At 43.8% G+C, this 23,634-nt stretch overlaps 7 protein-coding genes across 11 annotated transcripts; 3 read left to right on the top strand and 4 right to left on the bottom strand.

Moving 5' to 3' along the window:
* Positions 1–100: 100 nt before the first annotated feature.
* Pss (phosphatidylserine synthase 1 homolog l(3)77CDf) lies at positions 101–3,412 on the top strand. Its single transcript, XM_017242926.3, has 6 exons — positions 101–784; positions 1,480–1,738; positions 1,794–2,359; positions 2,415–2,625; positions 2,686–2,767; positions 3,162–3,412. The coding sequence occupies exons 1-6, from the start codon at positions 474–476 to the stop codon at positions 3,197–3,199; spliced, it is 1,467 nt and encodes a 488-aa protein (XP_017098415.2). The 5' UTR covers positions 101–473; the 3' UTR covers positions 3,200–3,412.
* LOC108126377 (vesicle transport protein SFT2A) lies at positions 3,363–4,558 on the bottom strand. Its single transcript, XM_017242931.3, has 4 exons — positions 4,305–4,558; positions 3,969–4,138; positions 3,793–3,910; positions 3,363–3,686 (listed from the first exon to the last, which is right to left on the bottom strand). Exons 1-4 carry the CDS (start codon positions 4,374–4,376, stop codon positions 3,555–3,557), a joined length of 492 nt encoding a protein of 163 aa, XP_017098420.1. The 5' UTR covers positions 4,377–4,558; the 3' UTR covers positions 3,363–3,554.
* A 232-nt stretch (positions 4,559–4,790) lies between these two features.
* mTerf3 (mitochondrial transcription termination factor 3) lies at positions 4,791–5,958 on the top strand. Its single transcript, XM_017243011.3, has 2 exons — positions 4,791–5,589; positions 5,653–5,958. Exons 1-2 carry the CDS (start codon positions 4,806–4,808, stop codon positions 5,928–5,930), a joined length of 1,062 nt encoding a protein of 353 aa, XP_017098500.2. The 5' UTR covers positions 4,791–4,805; the 3' UTR covers positions 5,931–5,958.
* Positions 5,959–6,212: 254 nt separating this feature from the next.
* BNIP3 (BCL2 interacting protein 3) lies at positions 6,213–10,235 on the top strand. 3 transcript variants are annotated; one of them, XM_017243014.3, is made up of 5 exons: positions 6,213–6,438; positions 8,752–9,023; positions 9,090–9,166; positions 9,237–9,416; positions 9,476–10,235. In XM_017243014.3, the coding sequence occupies exons 2-5, from the start codon at positions 8,784–8,786 to the stop codon at positions 9,525–9,527; spliced, it is 549 nt and encodes a 182-aa protein (XP_017098503.1). In that variant the 5' UTR covers positions 6,213–6,438; positions 8,752–8,783; the 3' UTR covers positions 9,528–10,235. The 3 variants fall into 3 exon arrangements, with proteins under 3 accessions (XP_017098503.1, XP_017098501.1, XP_017098502.1); XM_017243012.3 differs by having other exon boundaries at positions 6,215–6,674; XM_017243013.3 differs by lacking the exon at positions 6,213–6,438 and adding an exon at positions 7,846–8,000.
* A 612-nt stretch (positions 10,236–10,847) lies between these two features.
* Positions 10,848–23,554, bottom strand: LOC108126388 (uncharacterized). Of its 3 annotated transcripts, none has more exons than XM_017242962.3 (5): positions 22,468–23,543; positions 14,222–14,962; positions 12,455–12,900; positions 11,904–12,389; positions 10,848–11,849 (listed from the first exon to the last, which is right to left on the bottom strand). In XM_017242962.3, exons 1-5 carry the CDS (start codon positions 23,252–23,254, stop codon positions 11,301–11,303), a joined length of 3,009 nt encoding a protein of 1,002 aa, XP_017098451.2. In that variant the 5' UTR covers positions 23,255–23,543; the 3' UTR covers positions 10,848–11,300. The 3 variants fall into 3 exon arrangements, with proteins under 3 accessions (XP_017098451.2, XP_017098452.2, XP_017098453.2); XM_017242963.3 differs by lacking the exon at positions 22,468–23,543 and adding an exon at positions 15,037–15,131; XM_017242964.3 differs by lacking the exon at positions 14,222–14,962 and having other exon boundaries at positions 23,462–23,554.
* Positions 18,877–20,293, bottom strand: LOC108126116 (hippocampus abundant transcript 1 protein). Its single transcript, XM_017242554.3, has one exon. The coding sequence runs from the start codon at positions 20,251–20,253 to the stop codon at positions 18,901–18,903; it is 1,353 nt and encodes a 450-aa protein (XP_017098043.2). The 5' UTR covers positions 20,254–20,293; the 3' UTR covers positions 18,877–18,900.
* On the bottom strand, positions 20,330–21,845 carry LOC138926287 (hippocampus abundant transcript 1 protein-like). The gene has a single exon (XM_070279943.1). It carries the CDS (start codon positions 21,809–21,811, stop codon positions 20,399–20,401), a length of 1,413 nt encoding a protein of 470 aa, XP_070136044.1. The 5' UTR covers positions 21,812–21,845; the 3' UTR covers positions 20,330–20,398.
* Positions 23,555–23,634: the final 80 nt, after the last annotated feature.

Raw genomic sequence — 23,634 nt, 5'->3', positions numbered from 1 at the left:
TTTAACAAATTGTTTACAATATTAAATATTATCAACACCCCATCTTGCGCGACGTCTGGCAACACCACCTTATCAGACTGCGAATTTCCAAACTCCGGCAACCACACCGCCGGCAAGTGTCGATTTTTATTGGTCCAAGTAGCCGCGCAGCATGTTAATTGACAACAACGAACTTTGCTGGCGAATGATAAAATAAAAGTTCGGCGATCGAACGGCCTGTGAGGATCCGGTAACCGTACACCACCGACAGCAGACGAGGCAAGCGTCCACGGCCACCGTTGACATCCGCAAGGAGCCCAATTGGAGAATCGAATGTTGCGCAACCCGCTGCTGCCCCGCATGTTCTTGACCATCGAATTCCAAACAAATCAGCCAACAGCAACCACCGGACACGGGCACAGGCACCTTGACGGCGAAAGTAAAAGCGACGACATCACGCCATCCGCTTACATCTGATAATCAAATTTAGTGCGATGAAAAAGCGCTCCAGTTCACGTGGCAGCCCCCCGACCTCGGCAGATTCGGCGGCTGATGGTGACCATCCCGCCTACAAGTCGGGGGCGGCCAGTGCCCCGGCCACACCCACAAAGAGGAGAGATGCCAGCGACGGGAGTGGAAGCAGTGCCGGAGCGCGAAGAAAGCGCAAGGACGAGATCGCCCAGACGTTTGTAATCGTAAACGAGCGCCCGGTGGATGACATATCGCTGGATTTCTTCTACAAACCGCACACCATCACCTTGCTGGCGGTATCAGTTCTCGCGGTCATGTACTTTGCCTTTGTCAGGTGAGGCAGCTGTCAAAATCGGATCCAAAAGCACACACAGTTAACCCCGGGAAAGCCCTCTAGATAGCTTTGACTTTTAGTCTTAATCTTTATATGTATATTATGGGGTTACCATAGTTACATCATTTGTTTTTGGTATTATTATTATTATATGATAGACTAGAGATAGAGATATATCCAAAGATCATTTCGTTCTTATTACATAATTGGAAAATATTCCCAAAATATCAATCTTCTAAGATCGTTCCTAGTGATTTTCCATAAATCCATGCTGGTTTCGGTAGATTCCCCTTATCTTAACCATATAACATGATTTAATGATTAGGAAAGAAAAGTCTAAAATCTAAAACATGTGCGTTTTTTAACTCATCGATTAGTTTAGTCAATGAGTTAGGCACTTGAACGAAAAATCACACACACAATGCCAAGTATGTCATCCCAGACAGCCCCAAGGTTTAGAATGCCGAAAAACATATATATATATACCCAATATATATACTATAAGAAACTAAAAGTCAAGTAAATACACATACGCAATGTACTTAGTTTTTGCAACATCATTATCGTGCCATTGACCTCATCGAAACCCCATCGAAAAAACGTGCTATGCTGATAAGGAGGAATACTACGACCGCCGAAATAGTGGCGACAATGGGAGCCAAGTTCACCCACTTTGCTTTGCATTATCGTTACAGGAACGAGGCGAACGTCGATGAGAATCTCTGGGCCGGCCTTCTCTGCATTGTGTTCTTCTTTCTGATCGTTTCCGTGATAGCTTTTCCCAATGGACCGTTTACTCGCCCCCATCCCGCCGTTTGGAGGATTCTGTTTGGATGTTCGGTGTTGTACTTGCTCACGTTACAATTTCTAATGTTCCAAAACTATCCAACCATAAGGAGTATATTCTACTGGATCGATCCAAAGTTGAAAAACTTTCACATAGATATGGAAAAGGTAAAAAATAGTATATCTCACTAGTATCTCTTACTTATGTTTATATTCTTCTTAGGAATATGGCGTTAATTGCTCGGACATCAGCTGGGACCGGGTCAAAGGACACTTGGATGTCTTTGCCTGGGGCCATTTCCTTGGATGGGCCTTCAAGGCCATCCTTATCCGTCACATGGGCATTCTGTGGGCCATTTCGGTCATGTGGGAGATTACCGAGATCACATTCGCCCATCTACTGCCCAACTTCATCGAGTGCTGGTGGGATGCCCTCATTCTTGATGTGATTATCTGCAACGGCCTCGGAATCTGGATGGGCCTGAAAATCTGCCAGATGCTCGAGATGCGCGAGTACAAGTGGGCCAGCATCAAGGACATATCCACCACAACCGGCAAAATCAAGCGCGCCATGCTACAGTTCACGCCCGAGAGCTGGTCCGCCATCCGATGGCTGGATCCCAAGTCCACTGCGATGCGATTCGCAGCAGTCATACAGCTGGTTATCTTCTGGCAGGTCACCGAGCTGAATACGTTCTTCTTGAAGCATATTTTCGAGATGCCGCCAGATCACTTTATTGTGATTGGACGCCTCATATTCATTGGACTGTTTGTTGCGCCCTCAGTTAGGTGGGTACTACTTAAAACTGATTTAGATATACTTTTAAAACGTATATCTTTATAGGCAATACTACGTATATGTCACTGATACGCGCTGCAAGAGAGTCGGCACCCAGTGTTGGGTTTACGGCGCCATCATGGTCTCCGAGGCCATTCTGTGCATCAAGAATGGCAAGGAGTTGTTTGAGCGCACGCAAGCCATCAACATTGTCCTGTGGCTGACGATCCAAGTGCTAATTTCGGTGGCATTTGTGTACCTGGCTGTTTGGTGGCAGGTGAGTGATGACTTTTTCTTATTTCACAATTGAAGCTTATTAAAATATATTGTTTTTTAGCAACGGCAGCTTAAAAAGGATTCATCGACTCAAACAAACAGTAAAGGAGGTTCTCCTGCCATCTCATCCTCGCCATCTAAAGGTATGTCTAGATAGGGTCACCAGCAGGCAACATGGGGAAATGCCTGATCTGATCCGATGTTGCCTGCTAGTCTCAACAGATTAACTTTCTTTTTTCATTAATTAACTTACTTTGATACATTGGCTCTTTAAATGGTTAACCACAATGATCTCTTGACTTTCTGATCTCAATTTGAATTCTCCTTGCGCTCTCTCCCCCTCTGTCTTTCTCTCTCCACTCTCTCTGTTGGACTGCCTTGCCACAAAATCAAAAAGCACAAGTGCCAAGGAGTAGATCCATTGATGCACCCAGCACTGCGCACTACGACATTAAAATTAAAATAGTCTAACCAATTATTTGTTAGCTTTTGTATCCGAAACTTCTGATCTAATGCCTTTTCGTTTCACTCTTCTAGGTAAATTGTCGCCGCAAAAAGACAAGAAACTTAAGTGAGAGCTAGTTAAAAGTAATTTTGAATAAAAAATATATGAAAACTACAGAAACAAAGTGGATCTGGCCATTCTACAAAAGTGAAAAACCAAAACATGAAGATTATGTACATACACTTAAAGAAAACTGTACTGATTAAATTAAATACAAAACTTGTAAATATATATATGTATAAAAGGTATATATATATATATATATATTTATTTAAAAGACAAACGAGAAAATACTTGTTAATAAGCGAAATACAAAGGAATCTCTACGGCCTACTTCTAGGTTAATACAGACGATTTAATTGTCTCTTAGCTTAAGTTACAAACCAATCTAGAATTTCATATTATGTACAGAAGCGCAGGGGGTGTTAGACTTCGAAGCATGCCGACACGGTCTTTTTAACAGCATCTCGGGCATATGGGATGTACGATAGCGAATACCAGGTCATGGCCAGGGATTGTATGATAATGAATATAAGCGTCAGTCCGGCTTTTTTCAACTAAAACAAAATAAAATCGAACAAAGGAGATTAATTTAAATGCGTCTTTGAAATCCAAATTACAAGATGTCTATAGAGAAAGCGGTAGAAATTGGCTAAACCTTACCACTATGGCTGATATAAAAGTCATGATAAGGGCCACGATCACGATACTGGTGGCTATCAGGCGGGTTTCGGCAAACATCTTTTTGATCTGCTTGAAGGGACCCATCAGGAAGCAAGTACTGTAACCCGAGAAGTGAAACTCATTAGCTAATCTGTGCAAAGCCTTCATCGACTTACCTGGCCATCGAGACTATGTTTCCTAGGGTATAGAAAACCGCAAAGACCACAATTCCTCGATGCAAAAATAGGGCAATAGATCCCAGCAGCGAAAGTAAAATGCCCAGCACAAAGCAAATACAAAACGCCTTGATTCGAGTGGACCAACTCAAAGTGGACATGTCGTTAATCTGCATTAATAAAACGAATTAGTATATTGGGCTAGAATTCTACTGATAAGCGTTGAGTCACAGTTCGGTTTCCCCCATGTGATCGGGGGCGTTCTTATTGAAAAAGACTCTTTAAAACATAGATTGTCCGAGCAATCAGCGATTAAGAGTTTAATTAGTACGTCACCTGTGTGATGATGCTGCTCTCCTCCTCAGGTGTGGGCTCATCCCCACTCAGAACGCGGCGTAGCTTGTCCATGTTTACTGGCTTGATGTATTCAACAAGTGAGGTCTGCTTAAGCCCTGCTCTGGCTCTGAACTCAACTGATAACTGCCTCTGTTCTTACTTCTTGCGGTTTTTTCCACTCCCGCAAAGACAATAGTAAATCCAAGATCAGATCAGAATTAGGGCTGTCAAAGATTGATCAACATATCGTTAAGTATGTGCAACAAGTTGAAACATCGATAGCAGTCATGACATTTTGGCTTTTTTTTTAATTTCAATAAAAAATGCTAGATAAATGGTTATATTTCTTTAAATTAAGTCATTTACTTTAAAAAAGTATATTTTTACTATCAAATATCGTAAAACCCTTATATGTTTTAAAAATATAAATATATTTTGATGATTCGAATAGATTGATATATCGATAGTTTCCCGCACTATCTATCTGGCAACGCTGTAGACATGTTTTTCTCAGCAATACGTAACAACCTAAAAAGTTCACAAAATGCAGCAAAATACACGGCTATTACTGCTCAATTACGGCATCTGCGAGGACAGAGGAGTCAACAAGTCGAAGTAGGACTTATTACGCCCACAGATGTAACCACCAACCAACATGACACAGCTGCAGAGCCTACTCGCGAAAGTTCGAAGGAGGTGGCTCTCGATTTTGGGAAACGGGAGGCCCATGTGCCCTCCTTTAATCTGGCGGCTTATGTCAATAACTCCAGTACCCTGAAAAAGTTTATTGACCTTGGAGTGGATCTGCACAGCATAGAAAAGCGTAAAGGTCTGGGTCAGTTTGTTCTTGGCCTGGATTTTGAAAAGAATGTCAAGCCACACATTTCCTTCCTGGTGGATCAGGGAGTTTCACCCGACAACTTTGGCAGGATGTTTACCAAAAATCCACTATTGTTCAAGGAGGATCTGGACGATTTAAAAACCCGCGTGGAATACCTGAAGAGCAAGAGGTTCTCAGATGAAGCCAGAGCCAGAATTCTCACTCAGAATCCGTATTGGCTGATGTTCTCCACCAGGCGAGTTGACCGCCGCTTAGGATATTTCCAAAAAGAGTTCCGGTTGAGTGGTCACGATCTTCGTTTGCTGGCCACCAAAGAACCTAATGTTATTACCTACAACATGGAACATCTGAGGAAATCGGTGTTTACCTTGAGGGAAGAAATGGGCTTCAGTCCCAAGGAATTAAGTGCTTTAATCGTTCGCCGACCGCGACTGATGATGACTCGTAAGTATTTAAATGAAAACAAATATTAAAAATTGAAATTTAAAGTATTATCTTAATTTATAGCTCCCGATGATCTTATTGAACGGTTCAGCTACATCCACCAGGACATGGGCCTTTCCCACGCGCAGATTGTCCAGTGTCCTGAGCTCCTGGCATCGCGGGAATTCCGGCTACGAGAACGCCACGAGTTTCTCAAGTTACTGGGCCGCGCTCAGTACAATCCGCAAGAGGATCTTTATATATCGCCCAAAACCATAGTAGAAGGAAATAACTTTTATTTTGTGCGAAATGTGGCTAAAAGTGATTTGGAAACGTTCGAATTGTTTTTAAAAACGAGATGAAAATAAATTTAAAATTTTGTTTAAAAAACGCGCCAAAGTGTGACCAATTTAAATGTTAAACTCTGTCGGTGGCGGGCTAAAATTGAAAGCTTCTTAAAAACGGAAGTGTCCTCTATTATTTAAATTCTTAACTAATTTAAAATGACAAGTTTTATTTCACAACGGCTATAAGAGTAACGGCTGAAAAATATTGAAACCCGGCGAGTTAATTTCAGTATTTTTAGTGTGGCCAACTACAGTGCCAAGCATTTGCAATTTTTTCTTTGTTGGTCAACACTGCTTAGGTCCCCTTTAAAGCAACCGTGGAAACACAAACGTTTTTTAATACGCATTAAGCTCGAGGCGGTGCGTAGAAGCGAATTCGTGTTTAATTTAGTTTAGACTCAGCCGCTTCACGAAGCATTAAACAAAAGTTGCAATATTCAGCGCAAGCTTGCTTAGCTTTAGCCAAACGTATAAAAATTGTAGCAAATCGAGTGCAGCGTCGGAGAAACAGCGCCAAACAAAAGTAAAACGCATTTTCCTACGCATACACTAACACCCAAGCGAATACACACATATTTACAAGGAAGGGCCGAATAAAACCTCTGACTAAAAATTCCTGAAAACAAAGTTTTGATTTAATCCGAGTAAAAGCAAAAACAAGTTATCTTTAGTGTTGACGTGTTGAGCATTCAACACGCTTACCCACACACAAAAACAAAATGTCTACGACACCAAAATCTACAGAAGATTTGCTTGGTGGTAAGTTGTTTGTTTTGCTCTTTCTTTCGTGTTTCGTATTGTTGTTTTTTTTGCAATCATAACAATAACACAGTAACCCGTTATGGCGCGGTGCTGGCGTAGTTGTGGCTGTAACTATAAATAGATATAGTTTGTGATTTGTTTGTATCCGCATTTTTATGTGCCGCACTTGCATCTCCCATATTCTATTTCAAGGCTTTGCTTGCATTTTGATTCCGTTTCTGTGTTTCCTTTGTTTTGTTGTTGTTCTTGCGCAGCGCAACAAAAACAAAGAACTTGCAAAAAAAAAAAAAAGTGTAAACTCCGCCGCAGAAGGAGAATGAAAACAAAGAAGCTGTCAAGCCCCCTCCCGGTAGCTCCACTTCTTCCCCCTCCTCCCGAACGGACGACGACGACTCATTCATTCATGTCATGTCTTGTTATTTTGCACTTGGCCTGCTTGACGTCAAGCAGCCGCTCTCTTTTCGCACCTCTCCCTATTTTGCTCCCTTTTTGTCTGGCCGTCCGAATTGTTTGCAAAAATAATTCGTAAATAAATATGTATTTTGTGGGAGGGCATTTCCCTATCGGTCGTTTCCAGAAATTGCGACTTTGGCATTAGCTTCAATTATATTTCGGCCGACCGACTACTTTATCAGATCCAAGGGGCACTCACATGCTACTCACTGGGAAAAAATACAATTATTTTTAGTATTGTTTAAAATCGTAATCTCTTAAAAATATAAATAATTATCTCAGTGACCTAGAAAGGACTATTGAACTCTGAAAAGATAAAATCGCAATTGACATCCCAAAATTCATGGTCAAGTTAGGTGATGCTTTTTCTTTGTGTAACGAAAAATATAATATGATACGGAGGAGTCATCCTATAATAAAGAGGCGGTTCAATGGGCCCAACTCAGGGTCTTTCGGACAGATGCACATAACCCACACACAGGAGCAAAAGAGATGGCAGCTGGAGGGGAGTGAGAGAGAGGTGAGGCGGTGATGCCGGGAGAGAGCAGAGCGGCCTACGTGCCGTGAGTCAGCAAGCCAAGTTTACAGTTGTTTCGCCATGCCACCCTTAGATACGCTTCTGCGTTTGTTTTTGTTTTCATTTTCGCTGCACATTTGTACGAGTACCTGTAACCCGGATTCCCGATAACGGTCACTCTCTTGTTTACCTGAATCGGCAAGAGCATCACCCACCAACTGTTTACCTGTTTTCCGGCGGGTTTTTCGTTTTGAATGCAATTTTTTTGTTGCTAAAAACTGTCATAAATGTATCATCCTGGACGTCTAGACGCAGCATTTAGTATTCGTTTGTCAGCATGATTGGTCTGCCACGTGAGTGTCTTCTGTAATTGATTCGAAATTCGACAGTGCTACCTCTATAGATTAGAAAAAAAATTAAAAGAAGTTGTGAAATAAATAATTACTATTCTTAGTCATTGACTAGCGAGGCACTTAATTCTAAATCAGTTCTGGCTGTTTGTTAGCATTGTTAGAGTTACTACTGTATTTCTTATCGCAGTCATGTAACCTGCACGCTTCCCATTTCATACTGCAATCGGCTGTTTCGGTTTTGTTATTGTTTTGAAAATGAAATTTCCTCCGTGTCGATGATAAGCATCGAAATATAGTCTAAACAAAACATGTGTGTGCCTCTATATATGTACGATGCACATTATGTATACAAAACGCCGAAATTGAACGGAAATTGTACGGGTTGAGTGGGGTTTTTAGCCTTATCAATGGGGCACGGGCACTCAAGCACACATTGACTTGTATACTCTATACTTATCGTATATATATATGAATATATATGAGCTAACGAACTGAACAACGTGCTTTTTTTTTGTTGTTGTTACGTTTAAGCAAACACCAACAAGTCCAGAAGGGGTGACGCTGTTTTATTCTTTTTGAGAAAAGTGCCGCGCATTGTTCTTCTAAAACTGTAGACTCTCAAACTGTGGACTCTCAAACTGTAGATAAAAAAAAAAATATTGGTATTTGGACTCAGCTGGCCTGCTTCCATGTGAATATAGTGATGGATGATATATTTTTTCTAATCCAAATTTTTCTTAATTTCTTGCAGAATCTTGGATCGAGTTGAGCACAACAGCTGCCATGGCTGGGATCAAGAGCCCCGACAGAATCACCCCCTTGCCGTTCAACAATGGGGAGGAGTATCTGCGCCTTCTGCGCGAGGCCCAGCGCGAATCGAACCAGTCCAGCCGGGTGGTCTCGTTGGCCAGCTCGCGTCGTGATACGCCCCGAGACAGCCCCAAGAGCCCACCGAACAGCCCCCAGTCGGAGCTCTGTCCGGACGATGAGCTCAGAAACGTCTATATCAACTACTGGACCAAGGTGAGTGCTGCCAAACGAACCGTATCCGAGGTGATCGTGTAATTCAATGCGTTTCTTTGTCTTCAGGCTGGAGATAAACAGAACCCAGACAACGGAGACTGGCTGAAGAGCTTTAATCGCAATGCCGAGGAGCAGCCACCCAAGTATGAATGTTAATTATGCTAACTTAACTTAACTATATACCAACTGAAAATCCTAATTTTTTTGTTTTAGGAGCTGGAACTTTGAGCCTGTGAGCGCCGATGCTGGCGATGAGGAGGAGAAAAAGAAGACTACCACTGGCTACTCCATTCGCTTGAAGCGCTTGGGCGCCAACTCCTTGTTCTCCCGCGAAATTCTATACTCGCTGCTGGTGACCAATGTCCTCTCGTTGCTGTTGGGCGCCGGTTTCGGGTGAGTATTCCCTGATATCATCAAGAAGCTCTCAATTAATCATTGATAATTATTTTTAGATTGTGGCTGAGCAAGCGTGGCATACTCCTTACCCGTGTGGTCATTGACTGAAAGATGCCATAAACAAAAAAAAAAGCAACAGAAAAAAAATATATAAACGATTTCAATCTATCAATATGCACATCAATCGAAAACAGAACATTGAAGCGCGTTCCATATAAGAAGTCGGAGTATACATATATATATATATACAGCCAACCGTATTCCAGTTCACTTGAATTTCTCAACGAAAGTCCATTCGTCACCTTCTCATTAAATGCATTACTTTATAACAACGTAATATGTAAGCTAAAGAGCTAAAAATCAGGCCATTGGGCGAGGGTTGATCAGATTTTTCTTAAAAACATACTTTATATAGTTTTATATATTAACACAGCGAGTGAAGGGATACAGAGAAGCATTTGTAGAGGCCATTCTCTATACATCTTATATATATGTTTTGCTGTAGCACCTTGTCTTAGCCCCCACTTAGATCCAACTCCATTTGAAGAATTTCAATAATCGTCATCCATCATGATCACTGTTGTAGGCACATTGTAGTTCAATCATACTGTATATCCAGAACATACTTTCTGTTGTGCATTCGTAAAATGTTTTGATTTTCTAGCATATAGATGAAGAAATATATATAAAAAGTATATATAAAATATAAATATGTGAGGGAGGGGTTAGCCCCCACTAAAAAAAAGAACGAAACCAACACACAATAGTTGTAATAATTTTTATATTAAAATATTTTTCAATATCTATTTAAAAGAAGATCTTGAATGTCTTTGGAATCTGGGAGGGTAAGAGGGATTATAGGGAGATTTAAAGGGGGTGTAGATTTAATATGATCTATCCATGGTTTAATCCCTACTTATAAGGATTAGTAAATCCTCTACTGAGCTGAAAATGATCCTATTCTTAAGAATCTGCTGCTTTGAACTTTAACTAACCTTAAAATCGGTACTTTTTTAAGTTCTTAACTAGAGACTGTTCTTGGACTAACAATGTTTTTTTTTTCTATAAATATTTATTATCTTCTCCCACGGGCTGAGTCATAATAGCTGGGAATTTCATCAAGTTGTGCTAATCAATTCGTTGAGATCGAAGATTTCTGTTTAAAAATCAGTAGAATTCAGTGGAAGCTTAAAGTTTTCCTTATAAAAGGCTCCTTTAACCTCTATATTAACTTGTTATATACCAGATCTAACCCAATTATATGGATTTTAACCAAATTATTACCACTTTAGGAGACTAAAATCACTAAATACTGAGAAAATATGAATCATAGGCCGTCTATATTATAGTCTATAATATTATATATATAATATAGACTATATAGACCCCATGCACATGTTCCTTATCAACCCAAAAACACAATATAGATTGTTTACTTTGCATTAGCAATTTAATATTTATTAAGTAATAGTGTCTAAATACTTAGGTGATTAACACAGTTCCGAAACTAATACATATTCTGTGTGGTTGGTGTGTGTGTGTGTGTAGGTAGGGCTAGATTGGGTAGATTGGGAAATCCTCTCGAGACTTAAAACAATAATTAATCGACAATTTAATTTTCAACTCAATGAAACGATCGCTGGGTGATCGGTTTCAGATTTGATTTTATGCTATATAGACAGCCATAAGACGGTGAATCGAGGCAAATCGGGATGCCAATTTTTAAGTACAGCACAATATCGGATTAGGTTCCGTGTATATTATCATAGTCTACAACTAGGTGGTTAACTACAGCTACTACAGCTTGAGCCAATATCAGAGACAATATCGAGATGTGGGTAGAGGAGAAAGCATGATTAACTGACTTATTATGGCCCTGGGCTATTCCTGGCCAGTGCCATTGCTGGGACTTTGTGCGCAGCCGGTCAAGCCTTTGCTGGTCGAGGGCGTGGGGGAGCTGGGTGGCGTCGGGGTGCGCAGTGCCCGCTCAAAGTCGTCCACCAGATCGTCGTCCGCCCCCTCCTGCTGCCAGTCGTCCAGGGCGGCGTTTACATCGAACTCCGGGAACTTTAAGGTTTCCCCCGTAACGTCCACCAGTCGGGAGCGGAGTCGCTGCGAAATCTCCTCCAGCTCGGTGTACTTGCGCTTGATGGCCTGGCCAATCTGGAGATGCGTAAGCTCCATGGATTTCTCGAGGTTCTCGATCACAGCATCCACAGTCGGGGGTATGGGCTCCACATGGGCCTCAATCCCCCCAGTAACGTGCCCGTTGAAGTCGACTATGTTGTGCCAGCCACTGGGAAAGCCTCCGTTCGGCTGCTTCTCGTTGAGATTGAGGGCGGCAAAGCCAATGATGGCATCCTCGTGGGGACTGGGATCCTGGTTACCCACCGCCTTCTTCCACAACTTCAAAATGAAGAGCTTTTGGGGCTGCAATGGAGTAGGGTTAGTGTCTATCGGAGTTCTAGTTTTTGGAGCACTTACGTTGGTCCGGTAGTCACCACTTACTTCCACCCGGAACTTGCTCAGCCACTGCGGTTCAATGGACTTCTGCACGATGGGAGTGGCGTAGACCAATCCCTCGGGCGACATGAAGGTCTGACTGTTGCAGCTGGCTGCTTGGAAGGAGACATAGGTGTTGGGTGGCTCGTTGGGTGGAAAACGCTTGGGCCCACGCTTGTTCGGCTTCTTGGTCTTGCCGGGATTCAGGGGCAATCCCGCCGCCCCAACAATACGCAATTGGAAGCTAAAGTTGTTTGTTGGCGGAGCTGGGGGAGGCGGCATCTCCTCCTTTGCCTTGACATCCATCAGATCTGGGATAATCATGTCCTCTTCGAGGCCGCGCTGCTGCCTCAGCTGGGCGATCTGGGACTCGCTTCCGATGGCCAGGAGCACCTTTAGCTCTCCCAACTGGGACTGTGTCTCTGGGCTGAGAATCGGGGCCCAGCCATCGATGGAAATCACCGGAAGCTGGAAATGGAAATAATTTACATTAAAAAGGGAATCCTTTTAAGGATATATCCATCTTCTCGAACCTTTCCCTTGCACAGGTGATTGGTGATGCTGGCATCCCTGTAGGCTATGAAGAACTGGTGCAGCGGCAGGCGCACCACTCCGCCTAGGGGCTTGACCTCCAAATCCTGGTGCTGGCGCTCCACGCAGGCCAGAAAGTGCACATCGTTGATGATGGCGAACTGATCCTGCAGTCCAAAGGCTCCCTTGTCGTCGATCTTCCGCTCCAGCAGCTGCTCTTGCCAGAAGGGCTGCATCGAGACCTCCTGGCAGGCGGCCTGGTCCTCCGGCGACTGGGCACGCACCTCACCCACGTAGAGGTAGCCCCGGAGGAGGCGAACCTTGTTGGTCTCCGCCATGAAGTTGGCACAGTCCAGGATGGCCTTGTTGTTGCTGTTGGCTTGGGGAGGCGGAGGCGGAGGGGGCGGTGGCTGGGGGGGTGTTATGTCGGCTTTCGAGTTCAAGTTAACTGGAAGAGAAACAGGATCGGATTAGTGAGGGAATCTACCCATTAATCACAGTTCAAAGTTCCTGTCGTGGACCTTGATTTGCGCAGTTGGCGTTATAAGCTTTGGGATTCGCAGCTCCGGAGGCTTATCGCCTTGACGACAGGCGGGATCGATCGATCGGAGAACCCAAAAAGCAGCTCATGCGAAACGGCAAGATTGCGCCGATCAGCGGGTGAAACCGGGTCGAATCGGTTATAGCACGTGCTCAGCCAACGGACAACCACTGACCACTGGAGTAGAGTGGCCTAAGAATAGACCAGACGTATCCAGAATCTGGCCAATAACAGAAGCATCAATAAGCAATGGGCACAGTGGGGGTGGAAAGAATGATTCTAAAGTCAGGTTTTGAGGTTAGGATTTCTTAAAAAAAAATGAACCAGGAAATATATAATAAAATGTTTTTAAATTTTAAACAATAATTAAAAAAAAATTATTAAAATATTAAAAAAATGTACAACAAGTAACAAAAGTAAATCTTAACATCAAAAATATTCATTTTTCGGGAATTTCTTTAAAAGAAAAGGCAGAACTTCCTTAAACTTCAATTTTTAAAATTTTAAAATATTAAAATAATACAAATAAATATCAAATAAGCTTTCTTTTATAATTTTTTCAAGAAATCATAAACCTTCTCAAAAGTATAAGACTGAAACTAAAACTAAAAGATCAAAAATTAAATTTTCAAACCTAACCTAAAAATTTCTTTAAATTTTTTCTTTAAACATTTTTTTAAATTTTTTCTTTAAAATGTAAAAAATTCAAAATTCCTCATAATACCCTTTTGCAACCCACTGTGCCCCATGATCATAAACAAAGCTGTTGAAAAAATAAAATAAATGTTTCAAAAAATATATGGAAAAAAACATAAAACACAAAATAGATTTTGTTTGGTTTGTTTTTGTTGGTTTTTTTTTGTTTTTTCTTGTTTTTTTTTTTGGTTTCTATTTTGAAAATGAAAATTATTTATTAACAGAATGATGGTCAGCACTTGAATAACGGCAATCAATAATATACAGAGTAAGTGCAGGAGGCGTGGGCGTGGCAGCTCGTGGTGCGTGTGATTGTGGTTTTGATATTGTTTTTGATTTTGATTTTGTTTTTGGTTTTGGATTTGTTTTTGTTTTTGGACATTTTGGTGGTGGAAGTAGTAGTAGTGGTAGTAGAAGTAGTATTGGTGGTCGTGTGGTTCGGCTTGTAGTATCAGTTGTACTCGGTATTGGGGCCCAAGAATCAGTTGTTCTTGCTGGTGGCGACCACACGACATTAGTCATATATATTCACCTGCTGCCTTGTTTCCACTTTCGTTCTTTCCATCACCCAGGTGCTGCTGATCCGATCCCTGCTGCTCCAATCCGTTTTGCAGCAAGCTGATCTTCACATAGACACTGCCCAGGTGGATGTCGCGCCGCTTGATGGCAATGCACTTGCACTGCTCCAGCAGCGAGGCCTCGTACAGCTCCCGGAGCTCCAGGCGACCCATGCCCAGCATCTCGTTGAGACAGGTGCCGGGCTCACGCCACCAGACCGTGAAGTCGACATGGCCGGCGGTGGCGGTCAGATCCTCCCAGTCCTTCTCCTCCATGTCCACCTGCCGCTGGGCCGTCTGGCCGAAGCGGGTGCACTGCGTCAGGCTGTGGAACTTCTCCGACTCGAACTGCATGATGTGGAACATCGGGGCGCGGGGCACCTTCCGGATCAAGTCGGCGGACAGCTGGCACTCTACCGTGAAAATGGGTCGCACCTCGTTCTGGACCAGTTCCATGCGCTGGGTTCCTTCCGGCTGGAGGGTGAGTGCCTCCAAGTGGAGCTGCAGGCCGTTGCAGCGTCGGAATATCTCCGGGGTTATGACCAGCTCCTCCTCCTCCTCCAAATCGTCGGGAATCTGCTCCGATTCCGGCTCAGTCCACAGCACCTGCTGCTGCTTCTTCTTGAGCGGCTCAGCGGCGGCGGTGGCGAACAGAGCCACCAGATCAGCGTCCAATTTCTTCATGGCCTCCATTAGCTCGATGTTGCTGGTGTTGCCTGTGAGGACATGGAAGAAATGGAAACTATTAGTTCCGATTGCCTCACAATTCACGTGTCTTTGGCGGATTTACAGTTGTGGGGGGAGCGAAAATATAGCGAACCGATCTCTACGACGTGGGCTTTTGAATTGAGATTCCGAAACCGAAAACGCCGGCAGAAAGAGGAGCGGAAGAAAAGCCGCCGTAATCGCGTTCTCTGCCTCGCATTCCTCTCTCTCTCTCACGTGCTCGAGCATTGGGTTTTGATTTCTTCTAAAAGCATCGCACTATGGATACCCTACCTGAGCTTTAATATTCTCGATTTTATAGCATTAAGTTTTGTTTTAAAGTTTGAGAGCTAAGTACTTCGAGTTTTGTAAACAAAGTAAGTTCTTCAGAAATATATTTAAAATAGTTTTTAATAGAAGTTAATAAAAAGTTAAGTTAAAGTTTCATGTAAAATATTTACTAAAAAGTGCTTTTAAAGTTTATATTTTAATCAACTCAAGAATATTTAAAAAAATTTACCACTTTCGAAGTTAAAAAATTGCATTACTTGGCTAATACTTGACAGATCCTTGAATGTTATACCTTCCCGATCTTAGAACTTTGAGTAGAATCATTCTCTGTTAAAAAAAGGCAACAAAAATTTGGACCCATTTTTCGAAATTTTTCAAAGGGGTGACCTCATAATTTTGGTCAAAAATGGAGTCAAATTTTTGTTGTTCGTTTTTTCAAACCTTTTAATGCACACTTAAGCGTATTAAATATCTGATTCTTAAATGGTATTTCGTTTTTCGATCGGATAAAAAATAGTTAAAATATTCACTAAAAAGTGCCTGAAAAGTTCGGATTTTGGGAATAAAAAAAATATCTAAAATGTTGTTCCCGTTTTTCAACTTTTCTGGTGGAAAAATATTTATAACTTTGCTAATACATGACAGATTCACAAATGGTATACATTCCCGATCTTAGAACTCAGAGTAGAATCATTCTCTACCAAAACGCGGCATTTCAAATTTTGACCCATTTTTTGAAATTTTTTAAAGGGGTGACCTCATAATTTTGATCAAAAATTGAGTAAAATTTTTTTTTTTTCATTTTTCCAATCTTTTGATGCAACTTAAAGCGTATTAAGGATACGATTCTTAAATGGTATACCGTTTTTCGATCGGATAAAAAATAGTTAAAATATTCACTAAAATGTGCCTGAAAAGTTCGGATTTTGGGGACAAAAATTATATCAAAAATCTTGTTCCAGTTTTTCAACTTTTATGGTGAAAAAATATTTATAACTCGACTAATACTTGACAGATCCTTGAATGGTATACCTTCCTGATCTTAGAACTTTGAGTAGAATCATTTATAGCAAAAACAGGCATCTTAAATTTTGACCCATTTTTCGACATTTTTCAAAGGGGTGACCTCATAATTTTGGTCAAAAATTAGGTCAAATTTTTTTTGCTCGATTTAAAAAATCTTTAGATGCAATTTAAAGCGTATTGAAGATCTGATTCTTAAATGGTATTCCGTTTTTCGATCGGTTACGAAATAGTTAAGATATACACTAAAAAGTGCCTGAAAAGTTTGGATTTTGGGAAAAAATGAATTTTGAAAATGTTGTTCCAGTTTTTGAACTTTTATGGTGGAAAAATGTGCATAACTCGACTAATACTTGACAGATCCTTGAACGGTATAGCTTTCCGATCTTAGAACTTGGAGTAGAATCATTCTCTAGCAAAAACAGGCATCTTAAATTTTGACCCATTTTTTGAAATTTTTAAAGGGGTAACCTCATAATTTTGGTCAAAAATTGAGTAAATTTTTTTTTTTCGCTGGTTACAGTTTTTTTGATGCAGATTTCCGCGCAATGAAGCTCTGATTCATAAAAGGTAATTCGTTTTTAAATATTTTAAGAAATAGTTAAAATATACAAAAATTACTAAAACCCATATACCTCCATAAAGGGTATCTTTAGCAAACAAATTCTTTTTGTAAGCCTCTCTCTCTCTCTCCAAGTCCAAGTCTCTGCCCAAGTAGGCTCTTTTCGTATCACTAGCAGAATGTGGAATCAGACCAGACCCAAATTAATTTTTTTGCATAAATTTGCTTGGCATTGACAAAGTTCGGCGACAGAAGGAAGCAAAGTTTCGAGTGGATGCCACTGGGAGAAACTTGCGGATTAGAGCCATAGGTCAAAGTGTTATCGGTTGGGAGGGAAATACTTTCCGAATTACCCGCCTGGTAACGCCTGGTGCGAATAATTCGATTGGTTCCCCCAGATAATTGATAAGAGACGGCATCAGGTTCAATGACATAAGTGGCTGGCTCAGATGGTGCAACCTGGCCGGTAGTAATCTGGGTATTAGTCAGTAACTGGATTTCAAATAGTACCACTGACTATAGTACCACTTTCCATGTTTAGGGACGCTAATTAAAACCCATACAAATTCACATCGTGGGCGAGAGGGAGAGGAGAGGCCCATCTTATCAAGGCAAGGCTTATCGATTTCGACCCCATGCCACCACTATGTAGGGCTGCCACCCCACTGTAATTTCTCCCTGTGTAGCAACAAAGTAGCCCCAAAGTAGCAAGCTTGCAGTACGAATTCTCGCTCTCTGCAATTCTCTTTTAAATCGCGAATAGTTTCTACCCATGTCCGTATGTTTTGCGGATTCGGGGGAACATATGTTGTCACATATGTACATATTGTGCGTTTATATGTCTGGGTGATAAGGGGACCTCTGGTCTCTGGTCTCTGGTCCCCTCCAAGACTCAAAATTTGAAGGCCAATGGCAAAAAAAAAAAACCAGACGCAGCCGGTAATGTGTCACCAAATAGGCTGAAAAAACAAAAACACAAGAAACTATACAAGAAATCCAAGAAAGCTAAGCCTTGACGATACAGTGAGATAAAATATGTGTATCTGGGATAGTGGATGGGCAGGAGCGGAGTTCGAGAAGGTGGATAAGGTGGATAACATACATATATGACCTTTTTTTTTTGAAGAGTTCTCATCAAAAGTATTCAAGTCAAGAAAATCCCTCATTATTACCATTTTAATTACCCTCCTTGTCCTTAATCCGCCCCTGGATAACAGTTAAATAATATTTACCCGCCCGACGCCACTGAGACTGGCTGTCCCCCACTCTCTCTCTCGCAGCGAGAGAGATAAACCAAGGTACAGAGAGAGAGTGAATCGTGTTTGCACGTGTTTGGCATATCACACTATATTCTGATTTTTATGGTTCTCTTTCGGCCGCCCTTACGTATACGTATTTATTGGGGATTCGCTTTTTCAAATGGAAAGTTTTCGACTTTGCCTGTGTTTGCGGCGGAAAAAAAGCCAAATAAAATAAAACAAAATACTTGGGAGAAACAGGAATCTCAGAAGAGAAGCCAAAAGATTGGCCAGTACTTGGGGATACTTCAGGGGAGCTTGGTCTATTTTTGGCATTCTGCATTCTGTTGTTAATAAATTATCTTTTTGGCGATTTTATGTTTGCCGATGATTAAGACGTGTTAATGAGCAAAACAAACCAAAGACAGAGACAGATAGCCTCTTACGTAAGAGTCAACAAACTGTTTTGAATTTTCCGCTTAAAAAAAAAGCAATCTTTTTAAAAGTTATAAATAATTTAGAGGAAAATGCCATGGGAAAATAAAAACAAAAACCAAAATAAACACCAGCGGTCGTCGACTGAGAAGCTGCGTCGTCCAAGTGGCTGATAAATGACGACAACGGGACAGCTTAACCCTCTAAAGCTCAAAGTTTAAAGGAAAAGATTTTAATATAATTTTTTAAATTTTTTTTAAAACTTTTTCTTTAAGTGGCTACTTGATGCTTTTAAACTAGAAATATTTTTTATTTTTAAATCCACCTTTCTTTAAAATCTATTCTTTATTAAATAAAAAAAATTAAAATAATAATATTAAAATTTAGAAAGTAACTGTATCTAATTGTCAGTACTGAGCAACTTTTCATTATATTCTATAGTATACTTCAGGGCGCAGAACTCGACCTTCCTGACCTTGAGAGACCGCTCCTTTGGGATCAAGGAGGCCAAAAGGATGCTAACCAACACAAAAGAGGCGCCAAAGAGGAACGGTCCAGCTCCGATACGATCCACGAAGAAGCGCCGTCCAAGCAACCGGTTCTCGGTCAAGTCCATATCCGAGATGTAGAAGAGAATCCCGAAGAAAGCGGGTCCCAGGCCATTACAGAGACCCGACATGCCGGTCATCATGCCCTGGACGGCGCCCTGGCTCTCGGCCTCCGTGTAAAGGGACAGGTAGGAGCTCACGGCCGGGAAGGTCAGGGAGCCCAGGGCGGCCACATGCCCGGCCAGCCACATGTGCCACTTCTCCCTGCCAAGGCCGTAGATGGAGAACTGGAGGAGCTCCAGCATAAGGCCGAGCAGGATGACCCTCTTGGCGCCCAGCGACTTCACCAGAGGTCCCAGGACCACGTTGGCGAAGATGCTCAGTGTGGAGGTGAGGGACGTGAGAATGGATAGCTCCTCGAATCCAAATCCCATGAAGAGTTTCAAGTAGGCGGAGATGCAGGAGTACTCCCCCACCTCCGGCAGCAGGAACATAAAGACCATGACGCACAGCAGCAGGATGTTGGGATCGGAGGCCACTCTCAGCAGGGACATAAAGGGATCTGCCTGCTTCCAGCTCAAGCCGGTGGCCCGCACCTTCCTGGGCAGGCTCTCGGGCAGCGCCACCAAGACAAAGATCACGTCCACCGTGGACACTATGGTGGCCACCATCACTCCCGTCTGCATGCCATAGTGCTTCATGATGTAGTTCCCCAGCGCGGGGGCCACCACCAAGCTGGCCGTGTAGGTAGCCGAGATGACACCATAGGACCTGGAGCGCTCCTCCTGCGAGGTGACGTCCGCCACATAGGCCAGCACCACCGAGAGGCTGACTCCGAACAAGCCACTCATCGAGGTGACCACGAAGAACCACCAGTTGCTGACGTTCATCAGGGGAATGGGCAGGCAGGTGAAGATCACGGTCACCAGGAGCAGCACCTTGCGGCCGTAGATGTCCGACAGGGCGCCGATCAGGGGGGCCGACAGGAAGGACAGTATCCCCTTGACCCCCTCCACCAGGCCGTTCATCAGGAAGGTGTTCTCCGGAAAGGTCTCCTTCAAGGTGGCTATAATGGGCATGGTGAGCAGGCCCCAGGCGAAGTACTCCAGGAAGACCACGATCACCGCATGGCACACGCTGGGCTGCCCGATCCCCGAGACATAGGCCAGTGAGAGGAGTACCTTTTTGAGATCAACTACAGGCATGTCCTCACGGATGGAATAGCGGATGAGCACTACCAGAGATGGATCTTAATCTTCCAAGCAATTTCATTTTTTACGGTTCCGAAGCTTGACTAATATTTTTTAATAGTTAGTTTTAAAGTTAGTACTAACGACTAAAGTCTAAAAATTAAAAACTCTCCAAATCCCGTTCCTTCTCTCCAGTCAGATGCTCCACTGCATCCTCCTCCTCTTCGTTGAAGATCCTGTAAAGCCTCTGCTTTTCCGAGGAGGTCTCCTTCTTCAGAAAGCTGGTGAGGAACAGAGCCACCACCACCCCAAGAGCCCCTACCACAAACGGCACTGGGATCGGGGGCTTCGCCTCGTGGGGATTCTTGGAGTCGTCCTGGAAGAGATAGAAGAGCACTCCGAAGACAGCGGGTCCCAGACCATCACAGAGGCATTCGATTCCCGTGAGGACGCCCAGGACAGCGCCCTGGTTCTCCGGAGCGGCGTAGAGGGATGCCACCGTGCTGGAGGCCGCCTGGATGATGGTCGACATGGAGGCCAACACACCGGCCAAGCACAGGACCCAGTGCCTGGATGCGAATCCAAAGATCAGAAGCTGCACCATCATCAGGACGAGGCCCAATCGGATGGACCACTTGGCGCCCATAATCCTCATGATGGAGCCCAGCAGCAGATTCGAGGTGATGCCGAAGAGGGCCACCATGGCCACTAGGACGGACACCTCCCCGTAGCTGAATCCCATGTTGAGCTTGAGGTAGGCGGGCACACACGAGTCGACGCCGGCAAAGGGCCACATTCCCAGGAAGCAGATGAGGTAGACGGCCAGGAGGCTTCGGTCCTTGGAGAGCTTGCTCAGGACTCGGATGAGATCGGAGATGCTATGGGGGTTTCCCTCCAGTTTCTGGAAGGGGGCTTCATCCTCGAAGGTCCCTTCTTTCAAGGGCTCCATGTCCTGAGGCTTAGGATGCGGTGCCTCCTCCATGGACTGACCCCCTTCCACCAGGCTCTCTGGAACCGCAAAGACGATGAACAGAATATTCAAGAAGCCCACGACTGAGGACAGGGCCATGATGGGCGTGGTTCCAAAGCAGTTCATCAGGAAGTTCCCCAGCATGGGCGACAGGGCCATCCCGGCTCCATAGGTGGCGGACATGATCCCGTACCCCCTGGATCGCTCCTGGGGGTGAGTGACATCCGCCACGTAGGCCAGCGAGGCGGAGTAGGTGTTCCCAAAGACCCCGCTCAGCATCACCAGGATGAAGAAGCACCAGCCCCGGATCACCATGAAGGGTATGGGCGAGTACGTGGTGGCCACCGCCAGCAGCATCACCACTTTCCGACCCCGGAAGTCGGAAAGGGCGCCCATGAGAGGCGTGGTCAGGAAGGACATAATCCCGCGGATCCCGAAGACCAGCCCATCCACCAGAAAGGCTCGATCGCCGAAGGTCTCCGACAGCTTGGCGATGAAGGGCACGGTGAGGAGGCCCCAGGAGAAGTAGTGCAGGAAGGTGACGAGCACGGCGTGGAAAATGGAGGGCTTCCCGATGCCCGATCGCAGCCCCACCGCCGGCATTTCATCCGCGAACTGGTCTGGGGGTCTCTTTCGTAAATCTTTGTTGGAAACAAGTGGAAAGTGGAAATGCAATTTTCACGCCATAAATCGCAGGGGGGTGGGGAGGGGGACTTAGTTAATAAATCAAGTCACAGCTGTAATGACAGACTAGCTGGGAAGGAGGTTCTAAAAAACGATCTTGAAAAAATATGGAAATTATCTAATCAGCTGGTAGTTAGGAACACCTCTAATGGATTAAGTTTCAGAGGTATTTCAGAGGTATGTGGGTTCTATTATTATAGATATTATATAGATCTATAGTATAGATTATATAGCCTTATAGGAAATCATCTGAAATTCCGAAATAATGTTTATGAGTTTGGTTCGAGATCGCGGGGCTAATTATAGGACATCATCCCAGCTAATTATAGGACAGACATTTCCCTCTCTTATGAAATTGAAATAAACCCAATTATAAAGGTTCTAAAAACTATATATCTTATAATACTATATATTATAACTTATAATTGCCAAAAACCAAAGAATGTGGCTATACCTATATCCTATATCATAAGAATTACTTTTAAACCTCAAGGCCCTTTCCCCCAATCGATATAATCTTAAAAATCCCAAGGTTTATTCTTGAAAAGTTCCTGAAAAGTCCTTGAATCACTCACCTGACATAAGTTCCGCCGTCTGCTGGTCCTGAAGCAGAGCAGCTGGCAGCGGCAGAGGCAGCGGCAGCGGCAGAGGCATCACCTGTGGCGGTGATGGCGGAGGTGTTTCGGGGTCACCGGGCGGCGGATGACCAAGGGCATGTCCATGGGCGTGACCCTTGGGCGGGGGCTCGGCAAAGAGCATCTTGAAGCGCAGCTGGATGTGGCCGACTTTCAGCTGCTGTTGCTGTTGCACTTGTTCGAGCGGGCCACCGATCTCCAGGTGACGATATAGAGCATAAATTTTGGTTTTATGCTCGAAATGGCAACCGCTGCCGTTGTTGGCGGCGTATTTGCGGAGCAGGGGAAGCGTGTGCCGCCGGAAGGTAACGGCGCCTGGACAGAGGGCGGTGGGTGCAGGAGGAGGTGTCGAACCGTTGTAGGCGTGGTCGGTGCTGTCGTCACAGGCGGCGACAATTTCGATGGCGGGACACTGGCGTAGGTAATCTAAAAATAAGGCAAGGCTCTTGCTCTTGCTTGTAGTGGTATGATGATGCTGCTGCTGCTGTTGATGCCTCTTCTTCTTCCTACACTCTTGGTGCTTTTGGTGTTGTTGCTTTCTTGACCTTTTCCTTCCTCGGTCGGTGTCACTACCTCTGCTGGCGTCAAATCTAATCACTTCGATTTCTAAATGAGCCAACGGCCGATTGGGGGTCTCGTCCTGGATGCCAGTTCCTGGTCCTTCGTCTCTGCTTCCGTTTTCCCTTTCAAAAATCACATTCGGCGGCAGCGAGTACTCCGCTTTCATAATTCTGCACTTATGCCATTTCCCCACTCTCACTCTCACACACACTCACAAAACGCGTGACGGCGAAAAGAGAAGCGCGCGCGACCCAATGTTGTTTTTTTTTTTTTATTCCGCTCACTTAAGTTAACCAAAAATTGCTGAAAACCAAAATGTTTGCAAACACACACACAGAAAGAAACACAACCAAGGAAATCGAATTTTCCGTACTATGCTTTTCCGGCCAATATCTGAATCTGCACGGCTGAAAGCTCCTTGTCGCCTAAAAGGAAGAAAATCCGAGCGAGGAACGTCCGAACCAAAGCCCGAAAATACACACTGAAAATCTGGTCACGTTAAAAGACCTAAAGCTCCAAGAAACATAAAGTCTGGTCCCACTGTCC

The sequence above is a fragment of the Drosophila bipectinata genome, chromosome 3L, assembly GCF_030179905.1.
Source record: "Drosophila bipectinata strain 14024-0381.07 chromosome 3L, DbipHiC1v2, whole genome shotgun sequence".
Lineage (NCBI taxonomy): Eukaryota > Metazoa > Arthropoda > Insecta > Diptera > Drosophilidae > Drosophila > Drosophila bipectinata.
Note: the sequence above shows the minus strand (reverse complement) of the source record. Positions and strands in the feature narration are given on the sequence as shown.